The 24,049-nt window shown below is 40.6% G+C and overlaps 1 protein-coding gene across 1 annotated transcript in view; it reads left to right on the top strand.

Annotated features, from left to right (window-relative positions):
* Positions 1-17,971: 17,971 nt before the first annotated feature.
* Arfgef3 (ARFGEF family member 3) overlaps positions 17,972-24,049 on the top strand; it is a 144,179-nt gene continuing 138,101 nt past the window's right edge. The window contains exon 1 of the mRNA XM_051164643.1: positions 17,972-18,290. Coding sequence (XP_051020600.1) covers positions 18,206-18,290 — 85 coding nt within the window. The 5' untranslated portion in view covers positions 17,972-18,205. The remainder of the gene's footprint in view (positions 18,291-24,049) is intronic.

Consider the following 24,049-nt stretch of genomic DNA (forward strand, 5'->3'; position numbering starts at 1 on the left):
TGTTTGTGTCAGGGATTTAATTTTTTTAAGACTTAACATTTTCTTTGGTGGATGCATCAATTTCTTTAATTGTATCTTCTACACCTGCGATTCTTTCTTCCATCTCTTGTATGCTGTTGATGATGCTTACCTCTGTAGTTCCTATTTTCTTCCTTAAGTTTCCCCTCTCCAGGGTTTCCTCAATTTGTGCTTTCTTTATTGTTTCCATTTCCATCTTCAGAGCTTGAACTTTTTAGTGTTTTCCTCACCTGTTTTTATTTTCCTGTATTTCTTTGAGTGATTTCCTCTTTAAAGCCCCACTCTGTTTGACTGTATCTTCCTGTATTTCTTTAAGGGCTTCTTTGTTAAAAGCCACTATCATTATTATTAGCATGGATTGGATGTCATTTTCTTGTGTTTTAATTGTGTTATAGTATCCAGGGCTTCTTGCCAGTGTAAAACTGGGTTATGGAGATCCCATATTTCTCTGGTTTTTGATGATTGTGTTTTTACATTGGCCTTTAGCCATCTGGCTGTCTCTGGCATTGGCTGGTAGATTTTGGTGGCCACTGGAGTTCTTGGGGGTGTAAGAAGATCTGTGGGCAAGAAGCTGAATGTTCCTGCAGGAGCCCTCTTCAGATTGGTGGGTATGGTCTCTGACTGGTGGGTGGTTCTCAGGGAGTTGCCTGCAGCTCTCCTCTGATTATGATCCTCAGGACTGACTGGGCTCTTCAGCAGCCTGGGGACACTCTTTTCATCAGGGAAAGTCCCAGCATCAGCTGGCCCTCTATTGACTTTCTTGCTCTGAGATGAATGAGCTCCAGCTGCCCAGACACTATGCTCAGACACTGTGCTCCTTGAGCTCAGAGGTCTGGTTATTCTTTTCTAGTAGACAGATTGTACTTTGGAGAAGCAGCTGGGGCTATTTTGGTGAATCCCGGGCATCAGGGGGCCAGAGGTTGGAGCCTCCACCTTGGTGCCCAAAGGTATCCACCCACAGGACAGTGGGAATATTCAGATGGCCAGAGGTTGAGGCTTCACTTAGGCAGAACCTAGGGACTTTCTCCAGGATTATCTGCATGACCTGAGGTTGGACCCACTGTTTCCCTCACCATGAAATTTCTTCTTGCCTGGAAAAAACAGATGCTGGAATTTTGGAGTCTACAGCCACTACCTGTTGGTTGTTCTTCAATCACTGCTGTTCTGTTGAACCAATACCATGTGCAATCTGCACTGCTATCTTGATCTCCCCCCATTTACATGAACATTCTTAAACTGAAAAGAAAGTTTTTGTTGCCATCAGGTGGCTGCATGGTGAACTTGTCCAAATCACAAAGACTTGAACCTTATAGCCCTTTGTCTTACACACACACACACACACACACACACACACACACACACACACTGGTGGTTACACTTTAGTTAGCAAGAATCAGAACTACAAAAGCCAAAAAGCAGGTTAGTACATTAAGAAGCTTTCCTGGAACCCTGGACTAGTTCTTTGATGGATTAGGTCATTGCTCCCATTTTGAAAGGTGTTGGGGAACTACATGCTGGTTTTTAAGGCCTTAATGGTGCCTCTAACGTGGTGTCAGTTGTGCTAAGGTCTTGGGGCCTGTTATAGTGGAGATGTGTTATGAATCAACTGGGAAAATAATTAAGTGTAAGGCAGATGCTAGGGACCGAATGTCTTTGTTGACCCTCTGAAAACAATTTGCATGTTGAAATATAATCCCTAATGGATACATGGTATCCAGGTGGAGCCCTTGGCATTGACTAGGGCATGAAAATAGAGCCCTTATTAGTTGGTTTAGGACTAGTTGGATTTTAAGAGAGAGATATGTGTCCTCCCCACTCTACCTCTTTATCTCCTATGTGAAGAGATAGCCATCTGTACATATATAAGAGTCTACACTGGATTGTCTAGAGGTTTGATTTTGGGATTCTCAGATTTCAAGACTGAGAAACAATTATTTGATTTTCTTTCAAGCTTTCCCAGCTTGTGGTGCATTAACAGAATAGCCCAGGCTGACCTCGAAGGTGTACTCATTTTCTACTGCTATGTAGCAAATCCCCACAAAGTTGACAACTTAAAAAATAACCCTCAGTCTGCAGATCTGTAACCCTGAAGTCAAGGCAGCCTTAGACAGCTACTTGAATTAGTCTCCTTTTAGGCTGACAGTACAGAATTTTCTTAGAATAATGACTTGTCCCAGTAATTAGCAATGCTTATCCAACTTCAAAAGTATGAGATATTAATCAAACGTGTTTATGATTTGAATGTGACATCTGAGCAGGACCGTTCACCCCGTGGCTGGGAAGAGAAACAGAGAAGGAAGCTGAGTCACACAATCATTCCAATAGATCACATCTCATAAAGGCTTCACTAGACACCTCCCGCCCCCACTGTACCCTCTGAAAAGCATATCATTTATTTCCACAGTACCACATGGAGCTTTAACACATGAACCTTATAGTACTCTAAAACCTCATCCTGTCTCTAGTGTGTACGTCAAGCGTCCCCCAATGATTTGCTAAAAAGACTTAGGAAGTTTTTAAGAAGTCTGCTGCACCCACTCTTGTAGTCTATGACAGCAAAGGAACACACATCAAAACCAGCAAAAGGCAAAGGTGCACAGAGGTGCAAGGAGGCCAGGCGCAGGCTCCCTGGTGCCTTTTGCAATACAGTCTCTCTCTCTCTCTCACACACACACACACACACACACACACACACACACACACACACACACACACGCTTCATTCTCAGAGCATTGTGTGACAACACATGCAAACTGTTAACCAAGCTGGACGTTCATCCAAGCCATGGTGCCCAGGGTTTTTGAAGGTCACTCACGTGAGTGTGCAATGCCTGTGAGGCTTTTATCTGCTTGGTCTCCAGTGCCCTCTACAGGTAAAATGTATATATAGCAGGACCCAAAGCCTCAAGCATCAAAATGCTTTCAGGATACTTTCTAAAAGTGGTCAAAGCCAAATCTCCAGAAAATAGTGGATTTGAGCATCGTGAGCCTGTTGGGTTAAGCCTCCATTGTGCAGTCCACAGTCCCATGTGTATTTACTTCTCACTGTCTCTGGCCTTTGAAGATAGTTCTATGAAATCATAAGTCCTTGTTTGGGTCGCCAGTGAACCCAAAAAAATAGTCATTTATTGAATGAGTAAGTAAACGAAACTTTGAATAACATTCAAATAAGCTCTTGTTGTCTCTGCTTCCTATAAGTTTTTTTTTAAAATTATAGGCAAACACCTTTAGAGCTTAGAAGGAATTTATAAAACATAGCATTTTAATAGAGTACATTCTTCAAAAGTTAAATTCTAATTAACATAAAATTTCAAGAATTTCTTTGAGCGGTTTTAAAATTTCATAATTATTTGACTTGGCATGAAAATTCTATCTAAATGTGTCAGAAATTTTGAAGAATAATTTTGGTATCAATATTATTACAAAGGTTGCCTTTCTCAAATTATAATAATAATTCTACTGCAATGTTTCCTGAAACATTGAGTCCCTTTAACTTATATTTATATAGTGTCCTAATCTTTTGAAATTCCTGATATGGAAATATCTTTTTATCTAATATCATAATTTCTTAAATGTATTCTAGCAGGGAGAAGAATCCTTTCATAAATGATATGTCTCAAATTCAGAACAATTTTGCTTTTAGGAGGTTATGGAGATGTTTAGTGATTATATTATCTAATGCTTAACTTGTGCCATCTGCTCTAGCCACCAATTATAAGTGACAGGGGAACAGCTCACAAATACATGGAAGATTAAAATGATTTAAAATTTCTATAATATTCTTTCCTTTAAAATATGGTCCTAGGAAGGCATTATTATTCATGACTCAGACACAAGTTATGAAGTAAACTGTTCCTACACAGCAGAACAATTTGTTTGCTGAGTTAAAGCTGTCATGAGGCTGCTGTGGTGCTAGTTGGGAATGGCTTCCATTGGGAAGCCCGCAGCATCCTCCACATTATAATCCTCTGAGAGGGGATTACTTAATGAATAGCAACTTTGGTCACTGGAAATAGTGTCAAGTGTATTTCCTTTGAGCAGGATTATGTTCTGAGATGAAAGGCACAGAGAGGGTGGGTGATATGTACAAGGTCTGCAGATCTGCATTATCAGAATAAGAACAAACGCCACTGCAGATGAACGAGCCATGCCGTAGACAATGAACTTGAGTACAACTACAGCCACAGTCTCAGCACGTTCATTCAATTCCTACTCAGTGGGGGGCGGGGGGACATCCTATATTTTTGGACAAGTCATTGCTTTGCCCTGGGAAGTCATATACCAATATAGCAGGTTCTGTGCCAACTCTACCCTTTGCTTATCCTTAAAATTCTTAACAAAATCCTTGAGTTCTTACTAAGAGTTTAGGTCTCTGAGCTCCATGCCTCCAGAATTGTTTCTATGGTGTGTGAGGGAACACATAAAATGTATCTTTCAAGTGACAAAATTTATTCAAGATTATGTCTAATTAAAAAAAACTCTAAGTTGGAATTTACTAGATGTAATGCCAAACAGAAATGAAAAACCGTGTATTTATGACCAAACCAATTATAACCATCAAGAATGTGAAAGGAGAGCCAGAGCATGAGAGAAAAATAGTATTAGTTTATACATTTGATGAGTAACATATAATCAGAATATATAAAGAACTCTTTATATATTTTGTATATATTCTTTATATATAAAGATCCCAAAAAAGTAGACAAACACCAAATATTAAAAACTGACAAAGGCTTTGTATAGCCATTTCTTTAAGGAAGATATACAAATGGCTAATAGTCCAGGAAATTCTGGGCAGCTTATTCATTTAGAAAATGCAAACCAAAAGCACAATAAGATGTCATTCTGCCATACTAAGATGGCTGTAATTATGAAAACAGAATGATGACAGCTGGTGCATATGTGGAGAGATTGGATCCCTTCTACAGTAATGAGTAGGATGTGAACTGGTGCAGCTACTTTGGAAAATACCCAAGCACCCCTTTATAGTATTCAACAAGGAGTTATCATTTGATCCAAGCTACATCTAAGTTTATACCCAAGAGAATGGAATACGTATTTGCATAAAAACCAGTATACTAAAGGTTTAAAGTAACATTACCAGAAATAGCCCAAGTTAAAAACAATCCTAAGGTCCATCAACTGATAATGAATTAATAAAGTCTGATATACTCTTGAAATGCTTATTTTACTGTTTTTATAAAAAGGACAAGATGCTCATACATGCTACAGAATAAATAAATCTTGAAAGCATTATACTGAGTGAAAGAAGTCTGTCACAAAAAGCCATATATTTTCTAATTCCTGCACATAGATTTCCTAAAAAGGAAAATCCACAGAATCGAACTAATAAAATGAGGCCGATAGAAATATTATCAAATTAATTTCAGTGATGATTCCAAAATTGTGTTTAGGAACTAAAACTGAAAAATTTTCCAGTTTAAAGGGAATTTCTACTATATAAATCATATCTCAATAAAGTTACTATGAAAAAGGAAACATGAACACATATTTATTTACAAAATTATATCAAACCAGGTATGGTAGTGCATGCCTTTAATTCCAGCACTCTGCTGGCAGAGGCAGCTGATCTCTGAGTTTGAGGCCAGCCTGGTCTACAGAGTGAGTTCCAGGGCAGCCAGGGCTATACAAGAAACCCTATCTTAAAAATAAAAACAAACGCATGAAATTATATCTATAGTTAAAAATACTTATTAAAAGAAAAGAGTGGTTGCAGCCAAGTACTTGGTAGTAGAGCAATGTCAACTTGACACTGCCTTTTCCAGAACAGAGAGAGGAACACTTTTTTTCTTTTCCACTTATTAATTTATTTACTTTACGTTCTATAACAGCTTCCTTTCCTTTGAGAGGAACGCTTCTTAATGCATTTGATAAAGCCACCGCTCCTCTGATACCAATCCAAAGAACACATAATATAAAACTTTAGGTCATTGCCACTTATGTATGGGGACATGAAAGTTCTTAAAATACTATCAATGTGATTACATATTCAAAGGATAGCAAAACATCATATTACACCTAGAGCCTATCTCTAGAGTGAAGAATTAGTTCAACACCTGAAAAAAATCAATCAATGTAATTCCCCATATTGATGCTAACAACAACAACAAAAATCAATCATTTCAATAGCTCCAGGAAGCACATTAGAAAATATACAATGTCTGTCTGTGCAGAGAACATATTAGTAAGAATAGAGGGGAAGTCCCTCGACCTTATGAAGGCCATCTACAAAAGACCCTTTTCACTATCATCATATTTGATGGAAAACAAACAAACAAAGAAAAGAAACCTAAGCCCACTCTTTCTATAATGAAGAGAAAGTCAAAGACATAGGTTCATATTCAACACAGTACTAGGGGTGTCATCTAGTTCAATAATGACTAATAAACACGCGGCATACATCTGGAAAGGAACGAGTAGATTGCAATGGCATAAACATATATATTTCAAAAACCTGGGACTGGTGAGATGGCTCAGTGGTTAAGAGTGCTGGCTGTCCAGAGGACCAGGATTCTATTCCCAATACCCACATGGTGGTTAAGAGACATCTGTAACTCTGGGCCCAGGGTATCTGACACCATCCTCTGGCCTCCTCAGGCACTGCATACATGGGATGAACAGACATGAATGCAAAATACCCACACATAAAATAAAAATTAAGGCAACCTGTAAGAAATACATTAAAACCTCAATGGTTAATAAATGAATGGTGTATATTTGTAGGCTACAAAAACAACCTATAAAATCAAGAGCATTTTTAAAGACTAACAACTTGCAATTGGAAATGAAAGATAATATAAGTGGTCTGGAGAGATAGCTCAGTGGGTCAGGATACTTGCTGTACAAGAGTGGGGAAGTGAGCTTGAATTGCCAGCACCCATGCAAATAGGCAGCTATAGCTATGTGTGCCTGTAACCCCAGTTCTGCGGGGGTAGAGACAGATAAATGCTGGGAGGTCATGGGTTGGCCAGCCTTGTCAAATAATGAGTTTCTGGTGCAATGAGAGATCCTGTCTTAAGGTAGTAAGGTAGAGAATGATAGAAGATACCTAACATCTGTCCTCCTCTGGCCTCTGCATGAGTATGCACAGACATGCACACCCTACACTTATAAGCACACAACACACACACACACACACACACATATATATATATATACACACACACACACACACACAAATATTATTTACAGGAGTATCAAAAAGATGAAGTGCATGCGACTACACTGAGTTATATATAATCCCAGGTACTAAAAATAATCACATTGCTAAGTAAAAAATCCACAGAGAAATATATTATGCTTATAGATCAGGGACTCAATACTGTTAGTGTAATTTTCCAAAACACAAAAATGTCTCTACAAATCCAAAACAACCCCAAATAAAATCCCTGTATGGCTTTTAGCTTCACATTGGCAAACTTACCTGTGCGCAGTGAGAGGTCTACAGTACATATTTGTAACATAAAGACAGAAGGTCCAGCTGTTGACGGTCATTGTAAGTTGTTAGTGTGGTTGAGGCCAGCCTGGGCTATGTGAGACCCTGTCTCAACCTCTCTATTAAACAGACTGTGAAAAAGCAATTCTAAGATATATATGGAAATGTAAATTTATGATAAAAGGACAAGCAGAACAATTTTTACTACCTTGTGGAGTTCAAAAAGTTGTAAAGGTCTACAGTAATCAACAGGTTTAGATAGGGAGTGGGCTCTGTTGTTTGTCAACATGAAGACAAATCTTGGTAATGGATTCATGCTTTATTTTTATTTTTGCCATGACTACCAGGCTGAACAAAGAGTTATAAATTCATGGCGGGGGTGGGGAATTAACAGCATATTCTCACTTTGTTAGGGTACAAGAGCAATTTGCATTAATATTAATATTGATCATACTGTTTGCTCTTTTCCTAGGCACATAACATATAGTACTGTCCTCTCAATGCTGCACCAGAGAAGGCAGATGCAACTCTCAGTGAACCCTATTTACGGGGAAAACAAGTGACATTGCAGTGTCCTATATTACTTTGTGAAGGTGCTTGGCTGGCTAGGTGTAATTAATGCATTTTCACCTTATGATATCTTCAACTTATGACGCATGTATTCAGATGTAACCAACTATATGTGAAGGACTATAAGTATATACTCACTCAAATTTATAACACAAATTTGTTATTTTTATTATATATAAACTTTGCCTCCGTCAAGCTGATTAGATTGTTTTGTTTTCATTTGTGTCAGGCTGTTTTGCCTGCATGTATGTCTGGGCACCACTTATGTGTCAGGTATCTTCAAAGGCCAGAAGTGGGTGTTAGATTCCCTGGAACTGGAGTTCCACATGATTGTGAATGGGGAATTAGACCTGGGTGTTATAAAATTGATAAAGGCCATGCTGCAGCATATCTGTTATAAAGAAGCTAATTTAGTGGGAGGGGAAGAGGGGAGGAATTAGTGCCGGGGGAAGGGGTAGAGGATTGAGCATGTGAACAGGCAGGCAGACAGACAGGGGCAGGGCCATGAGGGTAGAGAAAGAAGGAAATGGGGGGGTGGGGAGAGACAGAGAGAGAGAGAGACAGACAGACAGAGACAGACAGACAGAGACAGAGACAGACAGAGAGAGAGATTGGGAGAGAGCTAGAGAGAGTGGGACAGAGAGGGCGGGCAGGCAGGCGGGTTCTTCTATCCAGTGCACCTGAAATGTACCTGGCAATGGCAGTGGTGATGAAGTCAGAGATTCCTAGGCAACCTAGAAGCAGGCTGTTGGAATAACATTCCTCCCCTTTTGTTTAAAAAAAAAATTTTTTTTAATGAGGAACCAGGAAGGGGTAGAGAGGCAGGAATGAGGATCTTGGATTGCTTCTCATGCAAGGCAAGTTAAAGTGTATAAATGCGGGCTCACTGGACGGAGCTCTTGGCTGCCATGCAAGGGGGGTGGCGGGTGGGGAGAGAGAACAAAAATCAAAAGCCACAAAATGTCCAGATTGTATGAGGAAGCCCCTGCCCTGGAAAGTTCAGGGTAGAGAGGGCAGAGTATGCCAGTCATGCCCTGAAGCAGGTAAGCACTGAGGGATGCTGGGAGCACCTGAAGCTGTTGGTCCCAGGTCTGAGGCACAACATCCCAGCCTTCTCCTGATAATAAAGAATGGGTAAAGAAATCATCTTTGACTACTTCCTGCTGACATTGAGGCTTCCGTGGGGGTGGGGTGGGGAGAAGGTTGGAATATTGGCCAAGTCCAGGAAGAGCAGACTGTCCTGCTTGCTGTCTGTCCAGGATCTGAGAACATCTGTAACTAGGAGGAAAAGTGCAGGTCTAGCTGTCTGCAAGTCTGCAAGGTTAGACTGGAGCATCAGTGCTGTGCTGGATGGAGGAAACACCTGGACCTGACAGGCTAACAAGAGAGAGAGAGAGAGAGAGAGAGAGAGAGAGAGAGAGAGAGAGAGAGAGAGAGAGAGAGAGAGAGAGAGAGGAGAGAGGAGAGAGTCAGAAGGCAAAGTTAAGTAGGTAGGGAGAAAATTCTTTTTTAGGTGTACATTTAAAGTTTTGGACCCATGGTTTTGGTAGTTGGGAGAGGGGAATCGCAAAACCAGGGAAAGGGGGAAGAATCCCACCCTCTGAAATATGCAATGGGTGGGAAACAGGCTGTTGATTGGCAGTTCTTGTCTGGAGTCCATCTGACCTGAGAGGTGGATTCAGGTGGATTTCCCATAGCTTACAAGAATCCCTTTTAAGTTTACAAAGAACATAAGTTTTAAACATGTTAGCATCACCCTTGTTTGTACTCTGCAGTGAAATAGACGTTGTAGAAAAGGCAGTAGACAGACAGCTTTGTGGTATAGTACAGTAGAGGCTTGGGAAATGATTTTGGGTTAACAGCATGAATACTCTTTAAGGTGAGCTCAGGGAAGGCAGAAGCCTCCTGGGAAGCAGAAGGGGAAAAGCTCACTTCACCTTGAATTTCAGTCTGAACACACACCATGAAAGAGGGGCTTCTTCCCTCTGTCCAGAAGACTGGATGTATGTAAGTCTGGCACAATAGAGAAATATTTTAAGTTTATACTTAGAAGACAAACCAAAGAAAATTTAAAATCTTGAGCCTGGAACTATGATAGTAGATAATATTGTGGAATCTTTTTCCAGAGTTAGATTAATAAACCAGAGCTCCACTGGTTCATGTCAAAGTTGTGAACAGTCAATATAACAGTAGCATGGCAACAGGAAGAAACCCGAAGCATCACCTTCCTATAACAATCTAGGCTTTCATTTGTATTTTTTTAACCTTAAAGCACCTTCTTAGACCCTAAAATACTTTCTGTATCCTTAGGTCTTACAATAGCTTTAGGTCTTCCTTCATATCTAAGTAGTTGCCATGAGACACAGGTGAGATTACTGGGAGCAGTCACTGTCCTTTAACTAAAGGAATAGCAAAGTTATATCTGAGACCTGTACTTTTTTTTTTATGACATGAGGTCTGTGAGCAAGGCAAACCTGTTTGTTTTTTAAATAAGAGATCTAGTAGTTAGTAGTTTTGACTATCTAATTTGCTAATAAGCTAACATGGTGGATTCCCTTGGGTTAAGGAGCTAATTACCTGTTCTTTGGCTGTCAAGGTACCATTAGCTTAGCTGTCAATGTGATTAGAGGCCTGAGAAGGATAATTTGTTACCTAAATACATCTATGTATCAACCAAAATGACAGAGATGACTGGTCAGTCCATTGACCACTACCTAGACAGTGGTCCCAAGTTCCTGGGTCTCCATGTCAACATGGGCAGAGACAGTCTGGCCATCAGGTACAGAAAACAGGAGGCTTTTTCTGTGGAGGAAGAATATGGGAGAGATGGCCTCATATCATCAGCAGCAACATGAGACAATAACTCTTCAGGTGTCCAGTTTGTCCATGGTTCAGGCTGATCCCTAGCAGCTAGCGAGGCGTCGGGGGAAGTCTCACGCAGTGGTGTGTGTACCACAATCCAGGGTTCAAGTCATGGCCAAGTTATGGCCAAATCTTCTCAGAGACATTGGGAGTTACTGTTAGCGAGTCTTTGTCCATCATCATAAGCATAAACATATTTAATGCCATATTCAGCAGGCATATGACTAGGACTTTAGGTTTCATCTCTGTTGGGTTGGAGCCTTAAAAATTATAATCATAGTCCATAAAGAGGCTGGGAACTTTTTGACCTTTTTATGGTCAAAAGTGATGACTGAGTCTTCTCTCCAGTCCCCATGAATGATTATTTTTCAAGTGGTATAAATAGAACAGGCTTCAATAACTTCAGACAGATCTCCAAAAGTGAAGGGAATAGCTGGAGGCTTCTAACCCCTGGACCTTTGAGAATTCTGTATGGAAATGGATTTGTGCCCTTCTTGACCCTCCTCCTTCTGACCATGTTTGTGATCTTGCTGTTCGCACCCTGCTTTATTAACTTCTTTTCTACATTCCTCCAACACCAGATACAAAAGATCTCTAATCAAACCAAACCTTTAATCAGTTGCTTTTACAGGGTTATCAGCCCCTGGCTACAGAACCAGATGCTAAAGACAATCAAACTCACCCTGATGGTGAGGACCAGCCACACCAGCGTAGTGAGAGAGACTATGCCCCCCTGATCAGCCGGAAGTAGTGTGATGAGCAAAGCTCCACCCATATTCCCTCTCCTCACCATCATTCCCCTTCTGGTTCTTCTTCTTCTTCTTCTTCTTCTTCTTCTTCTTCTTCTTCTTCTTCTTCTTCTTCTTCTTCTTCTTCTTTTTTTAAATAACCGAAAGCGAGGAATGTTAGTAATTAGGCAATGGTACAGCCATCCCAAAAGCCCCGAAGACCATGGGAAACAGGAAACCTCACAGTTACCCCAAAAATATGTCACCACCAGCTACCAGGATTCAAGTCCCCTAAGTCACTTGCGTACTTTCTGAGCATGCGCCAGGTCGCTTTATATGAAGGACTCACGCCATCCCCTCTCTCTCGTGTCTCCCCAGAGACCATCTCTGTATACCCTTCCCCCCAGTAAAGCCCCCTACGTGAGTCTGCCACATAGTGGGATTTATATGTCTATCACATAGCTGCACCACGAACCCCAACACCACCCACCTGGTGGCTCACAAACACCCATAACTCCAGTACTAGGGTCTTCAACACTTCCTTCTGACCTCATCCAGCACTGAGCACAAGGTGATACACATATATACATGCAGGTGCACACACATACATATAAATAAAACTACAATTTTTTTCCAATAAAATTCTTAAGTAATAGGGAATGGGTATATGTATTTACCAGGTGACAGAAGTACTTTCTGCAAAGGCTATGGTCATTTTGCTGCTTATCTCCAGGAATGAGCTTCCTTGTGACTCTGTAGCTGCTACAATACCAGATATATCTACTTGAGGAAAAATAGGTGCAACAATAGGGTTAAGTAGCTATTTCCTCCAAATTTAAACATTCTTGGCTGGAGAGAGAAAGGAAGCTCTCCAGGCTCTTTCATAAGAATTACTAGCCTCAGTTTCTTTATCCATTCTTCCACTGAGGGACACTACTCAGCTACTAAAAACAAGGAATTCCCGAAATTTGTGGACAAATGGATTGAACTAGAAATGATTGTAGTGAGTTAACCCAGAAGCAGAAAGACTTAAATGGTATATACTCACTTGTAACTGGACACTAGCCCAAGGGACATGTCCCATGAAAGTCTTCACCTACCAGCAAAGTGGGATAGATGTGAGGACATCCTATTGGGACTCTAGGTGAGGAAAATATGGGAGAATGGGGAAATAGAAGGATCCAGAGGGTCCTACAAACCTATAAGAAGAACATTATGATGGTTAGATCTGGGCCCAGGGGTTCTACTCAAGGACTATCCGTGCAGTAAACATGGAACCCCTACTCAGATCTAGCCAATAGACAGGACATTCTCCACAGAAGAGTGAAGAGGGAGGACTGACTTTCACACAAAATCTGGTGCCCCATATTTGACCACATCCCCTTGATGGGGAGACCTGGTGGCACTCAGGGGAAGGATAGCAAGCTACCAAGAAGAGATTTGATACCCTATGATCATATAGAAGAGGAGGAGATCTCCCTCAGTCACAGTCATAGGGGAGGGGAATAGGGTGAAAGAGGGAAGGAGGGAGGAATGGGAGGATACAAGAGACGGGATAACAATTGAGATGTAATATGAATGACTTAATAAATAATTTAAAAAGTGAGAAAAAAAAAAAAAGAATTACTAACCTCACAAGCTCTGTAGAGCTTTAAGTCTCACAGGGCTCCCTTCCCAAGGTCAGAAAAGCAGTAAATAATTCTAAGACAGAGAAGACTTTCTTTGGTGAAGCTGCCTGAAACTTGCATAAAGAGCTATGCCAGCTATGCCAGAATGATCAGCCATACTTTTTTTAAAGTCACATAACTGCCTCCATCTTTTACCTCTTCTACACTGAGTTGTTTGTGTTTTCCTATTTGATTGGGGGAGGGGCCCTTTTAGACATTGGGCAAGAGGCTTTTTTGTCTGTTTATGTATTTCAATACCCTCTCCCAATTAATGGGTTTCTGAATTTCTTGAAAGAGAGAGAGAGAGAGAGAGAGAGAGAGAGAGAGACAGAGACAGAGAGAGACAGAGAGAGACAGAGAGACAGAGAGAGAGAGAGACAGAGAGACAGAGAGAGAGACAGAGAGAGACAGAGAGAGAGAGACAGAGAGAGAGAACACACATGTGTGTGTGCGTGAGTTCAGACATATGTGTGCCGCAACCCACCCATGGAGGTCAATGAACAACTTCCGGGAGTCAGTTCCTAACAACCACTTTATTGAGCTAGGGTCTTTCTTCATTCTGGAACTCTACTGTACATCCCAGCACTGCCAGCCCACACACTTTCTGGTGATTGTCTTGTCTCCCTATAGAAATGCTGGGATTAACATTTGGCTTTTCATGTTTGTTCTGGGGATCTAACTTGAGCTTGCAGACTTGCTCTGCTAGTCCTTTTACCTGCTGAACCATCTCCCTGGTCTTGAATGTTTTAATTTTAAAGAAATAAATTTTCATTATTTTTTCTGACTTTTGTGTCTGGGAAGAAATCCTTCCTCTGAGCTTACAGAAAAATATGCTCCTCTATTTCTGTTGTCTTTTTTTGCCTTCAAATTTAACACTTTAATTTTCAAGGAAATATTATCATTTCTTTTCTCTGACTATTTTTTATTTTTGGCATATACATTTATATTATTACACACATATACAATAAACTACATACAACAAGAAGAACCATGAAATAGTCAGGAATTATATTAATGCTACATTCATAGTGTTTTGCCTATTTGTATTTGGCAACCTTGGAAAAACATCTTTCCTGTCTTGGTGAGTCTAAAATTCTGAGTGTAAATCAATATCTATCATATTTCATCTATAACAACTTAAAACATCTATCTGGACCTAAAAGCATCTTAACCCCTAAACAACTAAGCTTAATTGTAAAACCAAACTATCTGGTCTTCAGCCCTATCAGAGACACGAGGAGGAATAAAATTGATTACCTTAGTATACCGGGAGTGCAGAAGATGCCGAAAGTAAAAGGATCTCCTTATGGAGATGGCTTCAAATGTGGCAAACAAGCCACTGAGGAAAATGTCCTTGTTTCTATCACAGAATTCTGCCTCAAAATGTGCAAGCTCGGATGCAGGCAGAGTTGATGGCCAAACTCTTAAAAGACAGGGTGAACAAGTCCTCAATAGCTCCTGCCTCACAAATCTGTCTGTCAGATATATTGGGCCAGAAGGCTGAAGATGATGCTCCACCATTATAGAGAGTTTCGAGTGACTCTTCAAGTAGCAAACTGTTTCTGTTGTCTTCTCATTTGGAAAGCTACTAACCTGCACTCCTGGTATATTCAGGTAATCACTTCTGTTGTCTTTTACAAAGCTTTACAGTGCTGAGGTTTTGGTTTCATTTTTTATTTCTTAGGTATGACATAGGAATCTATTTTAATATATATTCACATTCATGTTAGCTTTACTGATTAAAGATAAAATAGACTGAATGGAGTTATTAATATAATCCCAGCACTTAGGAGGCAGATGTAGTTTAGAACTAGTCTTGTCCAGGCCATAAGAGTTACATGGTGAGAACTTGCCTTTAAAAAAGGAAAACAGTCAAAAGAAAAGAAAGACTGATTAAGTGTCACCTTTTCCTCCTGGCCCAATGGCAACTTTTTCCTCTATCAGATTTCTACTTATGGTTGGAGTAAGCCTGTAGGTTCTAGATCCACACCCTAGATCTGCTGGCATATCTGATAAACTAGCCAGCCTCTATCTTAGGCTTGAAAGTTATCTTACAGTAAAGACAAACTAGATCCATTCCTGTTTAAGATTAAATCTGCTTTTCAAGGATTGGGCTTTGCTTCATCCATAACCTTAATTATAAATGGCTCTGTATTGCCTGTTCCCAAAAATGGCAACAGTGACTTTGTTTTAAAGATTATTATGACCACCTTGTTGTTATGACCACCTTACAATTATGTCTTCCTGTTCAGGAGGTTATTATGATCAAGTCATTATGCTTTTGTTCTGCTTCTGTAACCCTGCCTGTTTACCTGCCAAATCCCCCATCTGAAAGCCCCTTACACCTGAACTACGAAAACCCTCATCTTACTCACATCCAAAGCTAATCTCTCACACCTGGCCTCTAGAAAGAGACAGCCCATGTTCACAAATTTTAAAAAGCTTGCTTTAATTAATTGTCCATGATTTGTGTCAGTGGTATTTTTCCTCACAGTTGTGGATTAACAGAAACAAGAAGGATGCATTTCTTCAGAAATGGTTAAGCTTTGCTTGGCCTTTTGCAAGTGAATTTTGGTTTGTTTAGATGTTTTTGTGCACATCTCTATGGTTTTGTATTTATTAAAGCATCTAAGCACTCCCCTGTATAACATATAAATGTACTATAGAGAGTGAAAGGATTGATTCCCATAAGGAAAGTATGAATGAAGTTATATGAATTCGGGGATGGAATCCATGCTTTTGTATTATGAGAAACAATCATTTTGAGCTCACATTTTGTAAGTGGCACTTCACTAAAAGCTTGTCACTTAGAATTTATTCTAAGTTTTTTTTTTAAATGTAAGCATTTTTAATTAACTGAATTTGTAGTGACAGAAGAATAACACATTTTCCAAGATGCTAAATATTCTAACAACTATTAGAAAACGCCTTTGAAATGATTGCACGAAGAGAACATTACTAGTGAAGAAATTTTGAATGAATAAAATCAAACATATTAATTTTAAGTCTCAAATTCTAATTATTTCCAACACACACACACACACACACACACACACCAGCTTAAACTTCAATGGATGCTCTTGATAGTGATATTTGTATGAACCACAGCTGTAGAGAAGTTTCAAAAATGGGACAAAAGGGTTTAAAGATACACCACCATGGTTGTGCATGAAACAGTGTCTTTCTGCTCCTAGCCCAGAAAAAGTCAGGACAGGCCCACATGCCAACTGCAATGAATAAAGTAATAGTTAACAGCAACTCTGCCATAGTTAAAAACTTTACCTGGTGTGATAATGTGTTCTTATAATCCCAGCACTCTGGAAACTCAGTCAGGAAGATCATGAGTTCAAGATAAATCTATGCTATATCCTGACTCAAACAAAACCCAAATCAAACCTTTCTGTTTCTCTACTTTAAATTATTTCTACACATGTCTCTGTGCATACTGGATAGCAATGCGAAGAAACTTTTATACTGTGAGCTGTGGATCAAAGATAAAAATACGTATTTTCCTTCACAGTTACCACTGTTGAGAGGGTTGTTCAAACACATGATTCCACCTGTTCTTAAATCACTAGGACAGACACTGCCCACTCTATATTCCTGGGACAGATTTCTCTGTGATCCTATTTAGTTAATCCTCACCTGTGTCCTATTTGTCCTCTCTGTAGCTAATGATGCTACTGTTTGCTATTTTTACAGTCTTGTACCACCCTTTTTTTTTTTTTTTTACAAAAGTTAATGCATTTGATGAAAGGGAAACTTACCCATAAGCCACACTGAAGATTATCATTGCTATATATGTACACATTTTAAATTTTATGTGGATTCTCTATCAAATATATAAAGTATAAATACTTAAGTCAAGAAATATACAGAATTGCATAGTATTTCACAGTTAACTTTTGTTTTGTTTTGTTTTTGTTTTTGTTTTTCAAGACAGGGTTTCTCTTGTAGTCCTTGCTGTCCTGGACTGCTTTGTAGACTAGGCTGGCCTGGAGATGCGCCTGCTGGTACTGAAGGCTTTTGAGACATCTTTGGATTCAGGGTGTGTGGAATCCAATTCTTGTTGGCTTAGAAGTAGCTGAGGCCTGGTGTCCTTGCTTATATATGGGGCCATTAATTTCTAACATACAGGGCAACCCCACAGGTTGACTGCTGGGTTGTTTAAAGATTTTTAAGTTGTCAATTAAATCTTGATTTTTTTTTTTTCCCTTTTCAATTTCTGCTTTAGCTGGTTTGGTAGAAATCTCAATGTAGTCATTTTAATCTTCTTCTAAACCTTTCTATGGTTTAATTCTCACATCCAATTCTCTAATTATTAGAGAACTGTGTTAGAGTCTAATGTATGAGTCTAATACATTATTATGTAAGCTCCCCCAAAGCAGACATATGACACAATCCTTGCTGGATGGCTTCAGCCTGACACGGGGAGGGGACCGGTTGTTTTCTATTTACTGAACATATGACATTTGTGGTTCAAGAAGACTGAGTGTTCTCAGGGTGTGTGGGGATATGGCGGACCCAGAAAGTGAAAGGCACAAGCAGCCAGGCCACTCCCTGCCCTCTGCCCACAGCTCTCAGTGGATTCCTGGGGGGATGCAAGAGCTAAACCTAGTCTGCAACCAGCACTAGATCTCCACCTTTGAACGGAAGCTGGGTCCCCCTCCCAGGTCCTCCTGGGCGATAGGTGGGCAGCTACAGTCTTCCCAGTCCCCGGGTTGGGGAGTGAGTGCACCTGACCCAGCAGGCGTGGCAAACAGGCGTGGCGGCGGGGCTGACGTGGCTTGGAGCAGGCGTGATTCATCAGCGGCAGCGGAGCGAGATGGGGACGAGCACAGCCGCCGCCTAGGCGCGTCCCCCGCGCGATCTCCCGGTCCGTGGCCTGGCTCTCGGAAGGCCAAGATGGAAGAGACCCTGAGGAAGCTGCAGAGGGACGCCTCCGGGAGCAAATACAAAGCCATTAAGGAGAGCTGCACCTGGGCCCTGGGTAAGCAAGGCATATGCGCGGGAACAGAGGGGGGTGGGCACGGACACTTGCTCCTGCATCATAGGCTCGGCGCAGCCCCTGGGCAGGAGGGACTATCGCCGGTTATGGATGCTGTCGCGCACTTGCAATAATTGTCTCGGAAAACTGATGGCTGGAATGGAAATTTTGTCTCGGCGGCGTAGGCATCCAGCGGTCTCCATCTGGTCTCCTTACCTCCTCCCAAACCTCAACGGGAACCATTGCCTTTGGCATAAGGCATCCCCATCCCTGGCCCCCAGCGCCCTAGACATGGGTTCCCCATAGCTGAGTTAGGACTCCAGCTTGTGTGAAATCATGGCCCTGGTTCCCAAGCATATGGAAGGAAAAAGGAAGTTTATTATAGCAACAGCCTTCTTCTCAAACATTGTTGGGTGGAACAAGGAAGGAAGGGTTTTGTTTTGTTTTGTTTTAATTTGATTTTCCTGATAGAGGCCACCTTGCTAAGTATCTACTTTTACAGCTATCGTGCATGGAAAATAACAGGAGGAATTGTGTTATTCCTGCAGTTCTGTTATTGACTTGACAGGTGGGCTTTTAGTTGTGTGAGCTGTGCTAAAATTGAAATAAGTTCCCAGTAGCAAATGAGCATTTCCCATCATACAGGCTGCAGAATGACATATCAATTAGGCAAGACCAAGGCACTGAGGATGCTGAGGACGGAACTGCTGTAGACAGTCGGAGTATATTTCGGGTAACAGAGATGCTTTTTAAAAAGGAAAGACCTAAAGGAAGCAGGACAGCTCTGTAAACCCATTGCCTTACCAGAGCCTGCATATAACCAGTCAATTAAAAAACAGAACCTCTTCCCTTGAAAAAAAAAAAACAAAAACCAAAAAAACCAAGTAGTGCTTTTCATGATTCTGTGCTGTGTGCAATCTGATAAAAATACACAGAAATGCCATTAGTTGGCAGTCCACTAAAGAAATAATTCTGAGTGTTTTAAGTCTGATGGAAGGTCTTGATTCACGCGTGCGTGTGTGTGAGTGTGTGTGTGAGTGTGTGTGTGTGTGTGTGTGTGTGTGTGTGTGTGTGTGTGCAATCATAGCAACACCATCCTTTGTTTAATCTCTACATATCACTAAATTATCTCAATTATTGTCCAGGGAGTTTGTCTTGTAGTTTGGACTAGCACCTGGCCATTTTAGTTTAATGTTAGATGAAACACGGATTAGCTGTTTGAAAAGCAGCAAGGCTCTTAAAGCCAGGCCTTTGTCGTTCAGCAGTGATTCGGAGCTGGGTTCTGAAATGCCTCTCTAATGAAGAAGGGTCCACAGATGGCTGGGTAACATAATCAGGCAGGGCCTGACTGCGATGAAACACACCATTCCTAGTATTCATGATTAGTTTACTGTGAGTGAAACTGGTTGAGATAAAACTGAGGTGGAGAGTAATCCAGTGTTTTTTTTTTCACAAGTTGGGCATTTGATATTCGATATCTTCGGCTTAAACCATAGTGTTGTTGAAGCTGCTAGCAGAGCCAGAGCTGAGGGCAGGTAGCTTGTCTGGGTCAAGCTCAGAATTCACCCTGCCTGTAAGAATAGATGTGATCCCTTCTGTTGTTCAGTGATTCTTCAGTAATTAGCAAAGGAAGAGATAAAGCTGTGACAGTTAAATAACAGCACACGGGGGGGGGGGGGGGGGGGGGGGGGGGGGGCGGGCATTCCTTTGTACACTCAAATAACCAGAGCTGGAAAACAGGTCAAAGGACAGGGTCTGAATATGAGGGGAGGAGAAGAAAGGCAGATCTGGTAGATTTTACTTGAAGAGTCAGTGGATAAGCTTGGAGTTCTTTGTTTTTCTTTTCTTTGTTGTTTTTGTTTTTTGTTTTGTTTTGTTTTTTTGAGCAAACATTTCAGACCTTCCATATAGTGAAGAGTTCTTAAAACTGAAAGAGTTTGTTGAAGGGGAGGACGGTATGCAGTATAATAAATAGTATATAAACAAAGGAACCGGAGGTTGTTTGTTTGTTTGTTTGTTTGTTTGTTTTGCTGTCTTTCAACTTTCCTCCACTTCCCACTACCAAGTCAAGGTTTTGACTGGAAAACATTTGTCACTGCTCAGCCCTCATTTTTTTTTTTAAACAGATATGTACTTTTTTTTTTTTTTTTTATCAGAATGTACTTAAGAATCTAGACCAGTTCACTCTCTTACTGCCCCACCAAGAGTTCTGGGACCTGGTGGCAGTTAGCTGTGCCACTTTCTTGATGACACCCTGCACAGCAGTTATTTTCTTTTCTCCTGATACTTTTCCTGTCAGGGATTTCTTTTCCAGATCTTCCAAGGCCTTGCTTACAAAGGAAGTGTTCACTGCCTGCCTCGGTAGAACCATTTCCTCTGCTGACTTAGCCCTCCCTCCAGAGTCAGTTAGAGCACTTACTACTTTAGAGTTGGTGTGTGCATAGCTATAAGGGAAGAGGAATTGAGGAATATGTCGAGTGCAAAGGCAAGGCAAGTTACAGCTGGCCAGCACCACAATTTACTTGCTCCATCCATTGAATGTTCCTTAGAAGAATAGTGGGGTTTGGTTTGATGTGAAATTACACAGCTTTCAGGACCTTTTCTTTGTGAATTATCTGACGTGCTCTACATGGATCTGGGGTACTCATAAACTCAGACCATCTTGAAAGATTGGGGTCATCCCTCACTTAGACTGTTGTGGGAGATTGGTATCACCCCCTACTTAGGCTGCGTTAGGAGAGGGGAGTAATCGTTACTAAGAGTTTCATGGGGGAGCATGCTGTTGGAATTAGTTTCAGCTGTACCTTTGCCATAAACATAGTCACTTGGGGAGAAGGGGGCCTCAACTGAAAAATTACCTACATCAAACTGGCCTGTGACTATGTTCATGAGGCATTTTCTTAATTGCTAACTGATATGGCATGCTCTGAGCAATGCCATCCTTAGGCAGGTGGCACCTGAGCTGAATAGGAAAGGAAGCTGAGTATGAGCCTGCAATACTCTTCTTCAAACTCATATGAAGGTCTGTAACCTGTAAGTTGAAATAAACCCTTTCTTCTCCAAGCTGCTTCCGGTCATGGTGCTTATCATAGCAACAGAAACTATACTAGAACACACAGTCATCTTCTTTAGAATATGATGTGAAAGCAGTTGTCTCAAAAGAAAAAGGTTATACTAATAAGGTTAGCCAATTAGGTTTTTTTTGGGGGGGAGTGGAGGGAGGGGAAGCAAACTTTCTAGAAGCTGATGCAATCATAGAGCTATGTTACAGCAGGACAGGACATAATGTAACTGCTCAAACAGTAAAAACAAACAAAAACAAAATAAAACAAAACACCCCAGCTGGGACCACTATAGCTAACCCAGACCCTTGCTAACTGTCCTTTGCTTCACTGTAGTGGCACCTCGACTTCATTAGTCTGGCAGAATTGTCTGGTTCAATCTCAAAACTTCAGATAAGGACAGACAGTGGGAGTAAAGCCTATTCTTTGGGAAAGTCAGACCTTTGTCTCCTCATTCATGAATTATCCTTCCTTCATTAAGGCTTACCTATAAGTTCAGCTATCTAAAACTGAGAGATTGTCACTCAGACACCTTTACTCTCTGACTGCATAGAACTTCTTCCCAATTCCTTAGTTTGTGTCATCTCTAAATTCTTTCTCTGATGGTGACAAAGACCTGGAAAAATTAGTTTTTGCTATTTCTGAGACCTCCCCCAATCATCAATGGCAACACCTAGATCCTGTAAGGCACGGTTCTCAAGCTGAGGGCTGCGACCATCAGAAAACACAGATATTTACATTATGACTCCTAACGGTAGCAACATCACTGTTGGGAAGTATCAGTGAGGTAATTTTAAGGCTGTGAGTCACCACAACATGAGGAGCTATAATAAAGGGCTGCAGCATTCGGAAGGTTGAGAACCACTGGTCTCAGGAGAGAAGAGACACAGACCATTTGCATCTCTAGATAAAGGAATCATTCCTCATTAAACCAACTTTAGAAAGACAGGTCACCTCCACATTTAGACCACATGACTCTTCGGTCACATGTGTTGTCATTGGTTTCACAGATTCTCTGTGTCCTGGTGAGACATGTGACTATGCCTGACCCTATGTTCTACCCAAGAAAGGCACAGGGATAACTGGATTAGATTTATACCATGTAGACCATTGAATCCCAGGAGTAAAGAAAGATGCTTTCCTCAGAGCAAAGGTAGAGCGTTGCTGATAAAGTAGGAGAATGGATACTGGCCAATAATGATACTGGCCATCAGGGTAGTGGCCTCTGTGACCACAAGCATAGTGTGTTTGCAGTCTTGGTTTCTGTGCCTACAGTTGGAGGACACAGCTTTCAATGTGTAAATAAACCTTTAATAAGACCTATGGTTTCAAATATTACTCAACCTTAATTTGTAAGAGTCACATGTTAGTTTTAGAATATTGGAAAACATTAAACAGCATGAGGGAAAAAAAAGTAAAAATACTAGTTATCTCACCAACTGGTAACACTATGTTACATTAACCATGGTGGCACACACCTTTAATCCCAGCACTAGGGAGGCAGAGGCAGACGGATCACTGTGAGTTCGAGGCCAGCCTGGTCTACAAAGTGATGGTATTTAATTTCTTGAGTTCTTTATATATTTAGGATATTAGCCCTTTGTCAGATGTAGGGTTGGTGAAGATCTTTTCCCAGTCTGTAGGCTCTCATTTTGTTCTGTTGACAGTGTCCTTCACCTTACAGAAGCTTTTTGGTTTTAAGAGGTCCCATTTATTAATGATTGCCCTTAGGGTCTGAGCTGTTGGTGTTCTGTTCAGGAAGTTGTCTCCTGTGCCAATGAGCTCATGGCTCTTCCCCACTTTTTCTTCTAACAGATTTAGTGTGTCCGGTTTTATGTTGAGGTCTTTAATCCATTTGGAGGGTGATAGATATGGATCTATTTTCATTTTTCTACATGGAGCCATCCAGTTAGACCAACATCATTTGTTGAAGATGCTATTTTTTTTCCATTGTATGGATTTGGCTTCTTTGGCAAAAATCAAGTGTCCATAGGTATGTGGGTTTATTTCTAGGTCTTTGGTTTGATTCCATTGATCAACCAGAATATTTCTATGCCAGTACCATGCTGTTTTTAATTACTGTTGTTCTATAATTCAGCTTGAGATCAGGGATGGAGATTCTTCCTGAAGATCTTTTATTGTACAGAATCATTTTAGCTATTCTGGGGTTTTTGTTTTGTTTTGTTTTTTCATATGAAATTGAGAATTGATCTTTCAAGGTCGGTAAGAACTGTATGGGTATTTTGATGGGAATGCATTGAATCTGTAGATTGCTTTTGGTAAAATGGCCATTTTTACTATGTTGATTCTCCTAATCCACGAGCATGGGAGATCTTTCCATCTTCTGAAATCTTCTTTTTAATTCTTTATTCATCTATTTGAAGTTTTTTTCATACAAAGCTTTCACTTTCTTGCTTAGAGTTACACTAAGATACTTTATACTCTTTGTGTCTATTGTGAATGGTGTAATTTCCCTAACTTCTTTCTAAGCCTGTTTGTCATTTGTATATAGGACGGCTACTGAATTTTTTTTAGTTAATTTTGTATCCAGCCACTTTGCTGAAGGTGTTTATCAGCTGTAGAAGGTCCTTGATAGATTTTTTGGGGGTCACTTATGTATATTATCATATCATCTGCAAATAGTGATATGACTTCTTCTTTTCCTATTTGTATTCTCTTTTTTTAATTTTATTTTATTAA

Source organism: Acomys russatus, chromosome 21 (genome assembly GCF_903995435.1).
Source record: "Acomys russatus chromosome 21, mAcoRus1.1, whole genome shotgun sequence".
Classification (NCBI taxonomy): Eukaryota; Metazoa; Chordata; class Mammalia; order Rodentia; family Muridae; genus Acomys; species Acomys russatus.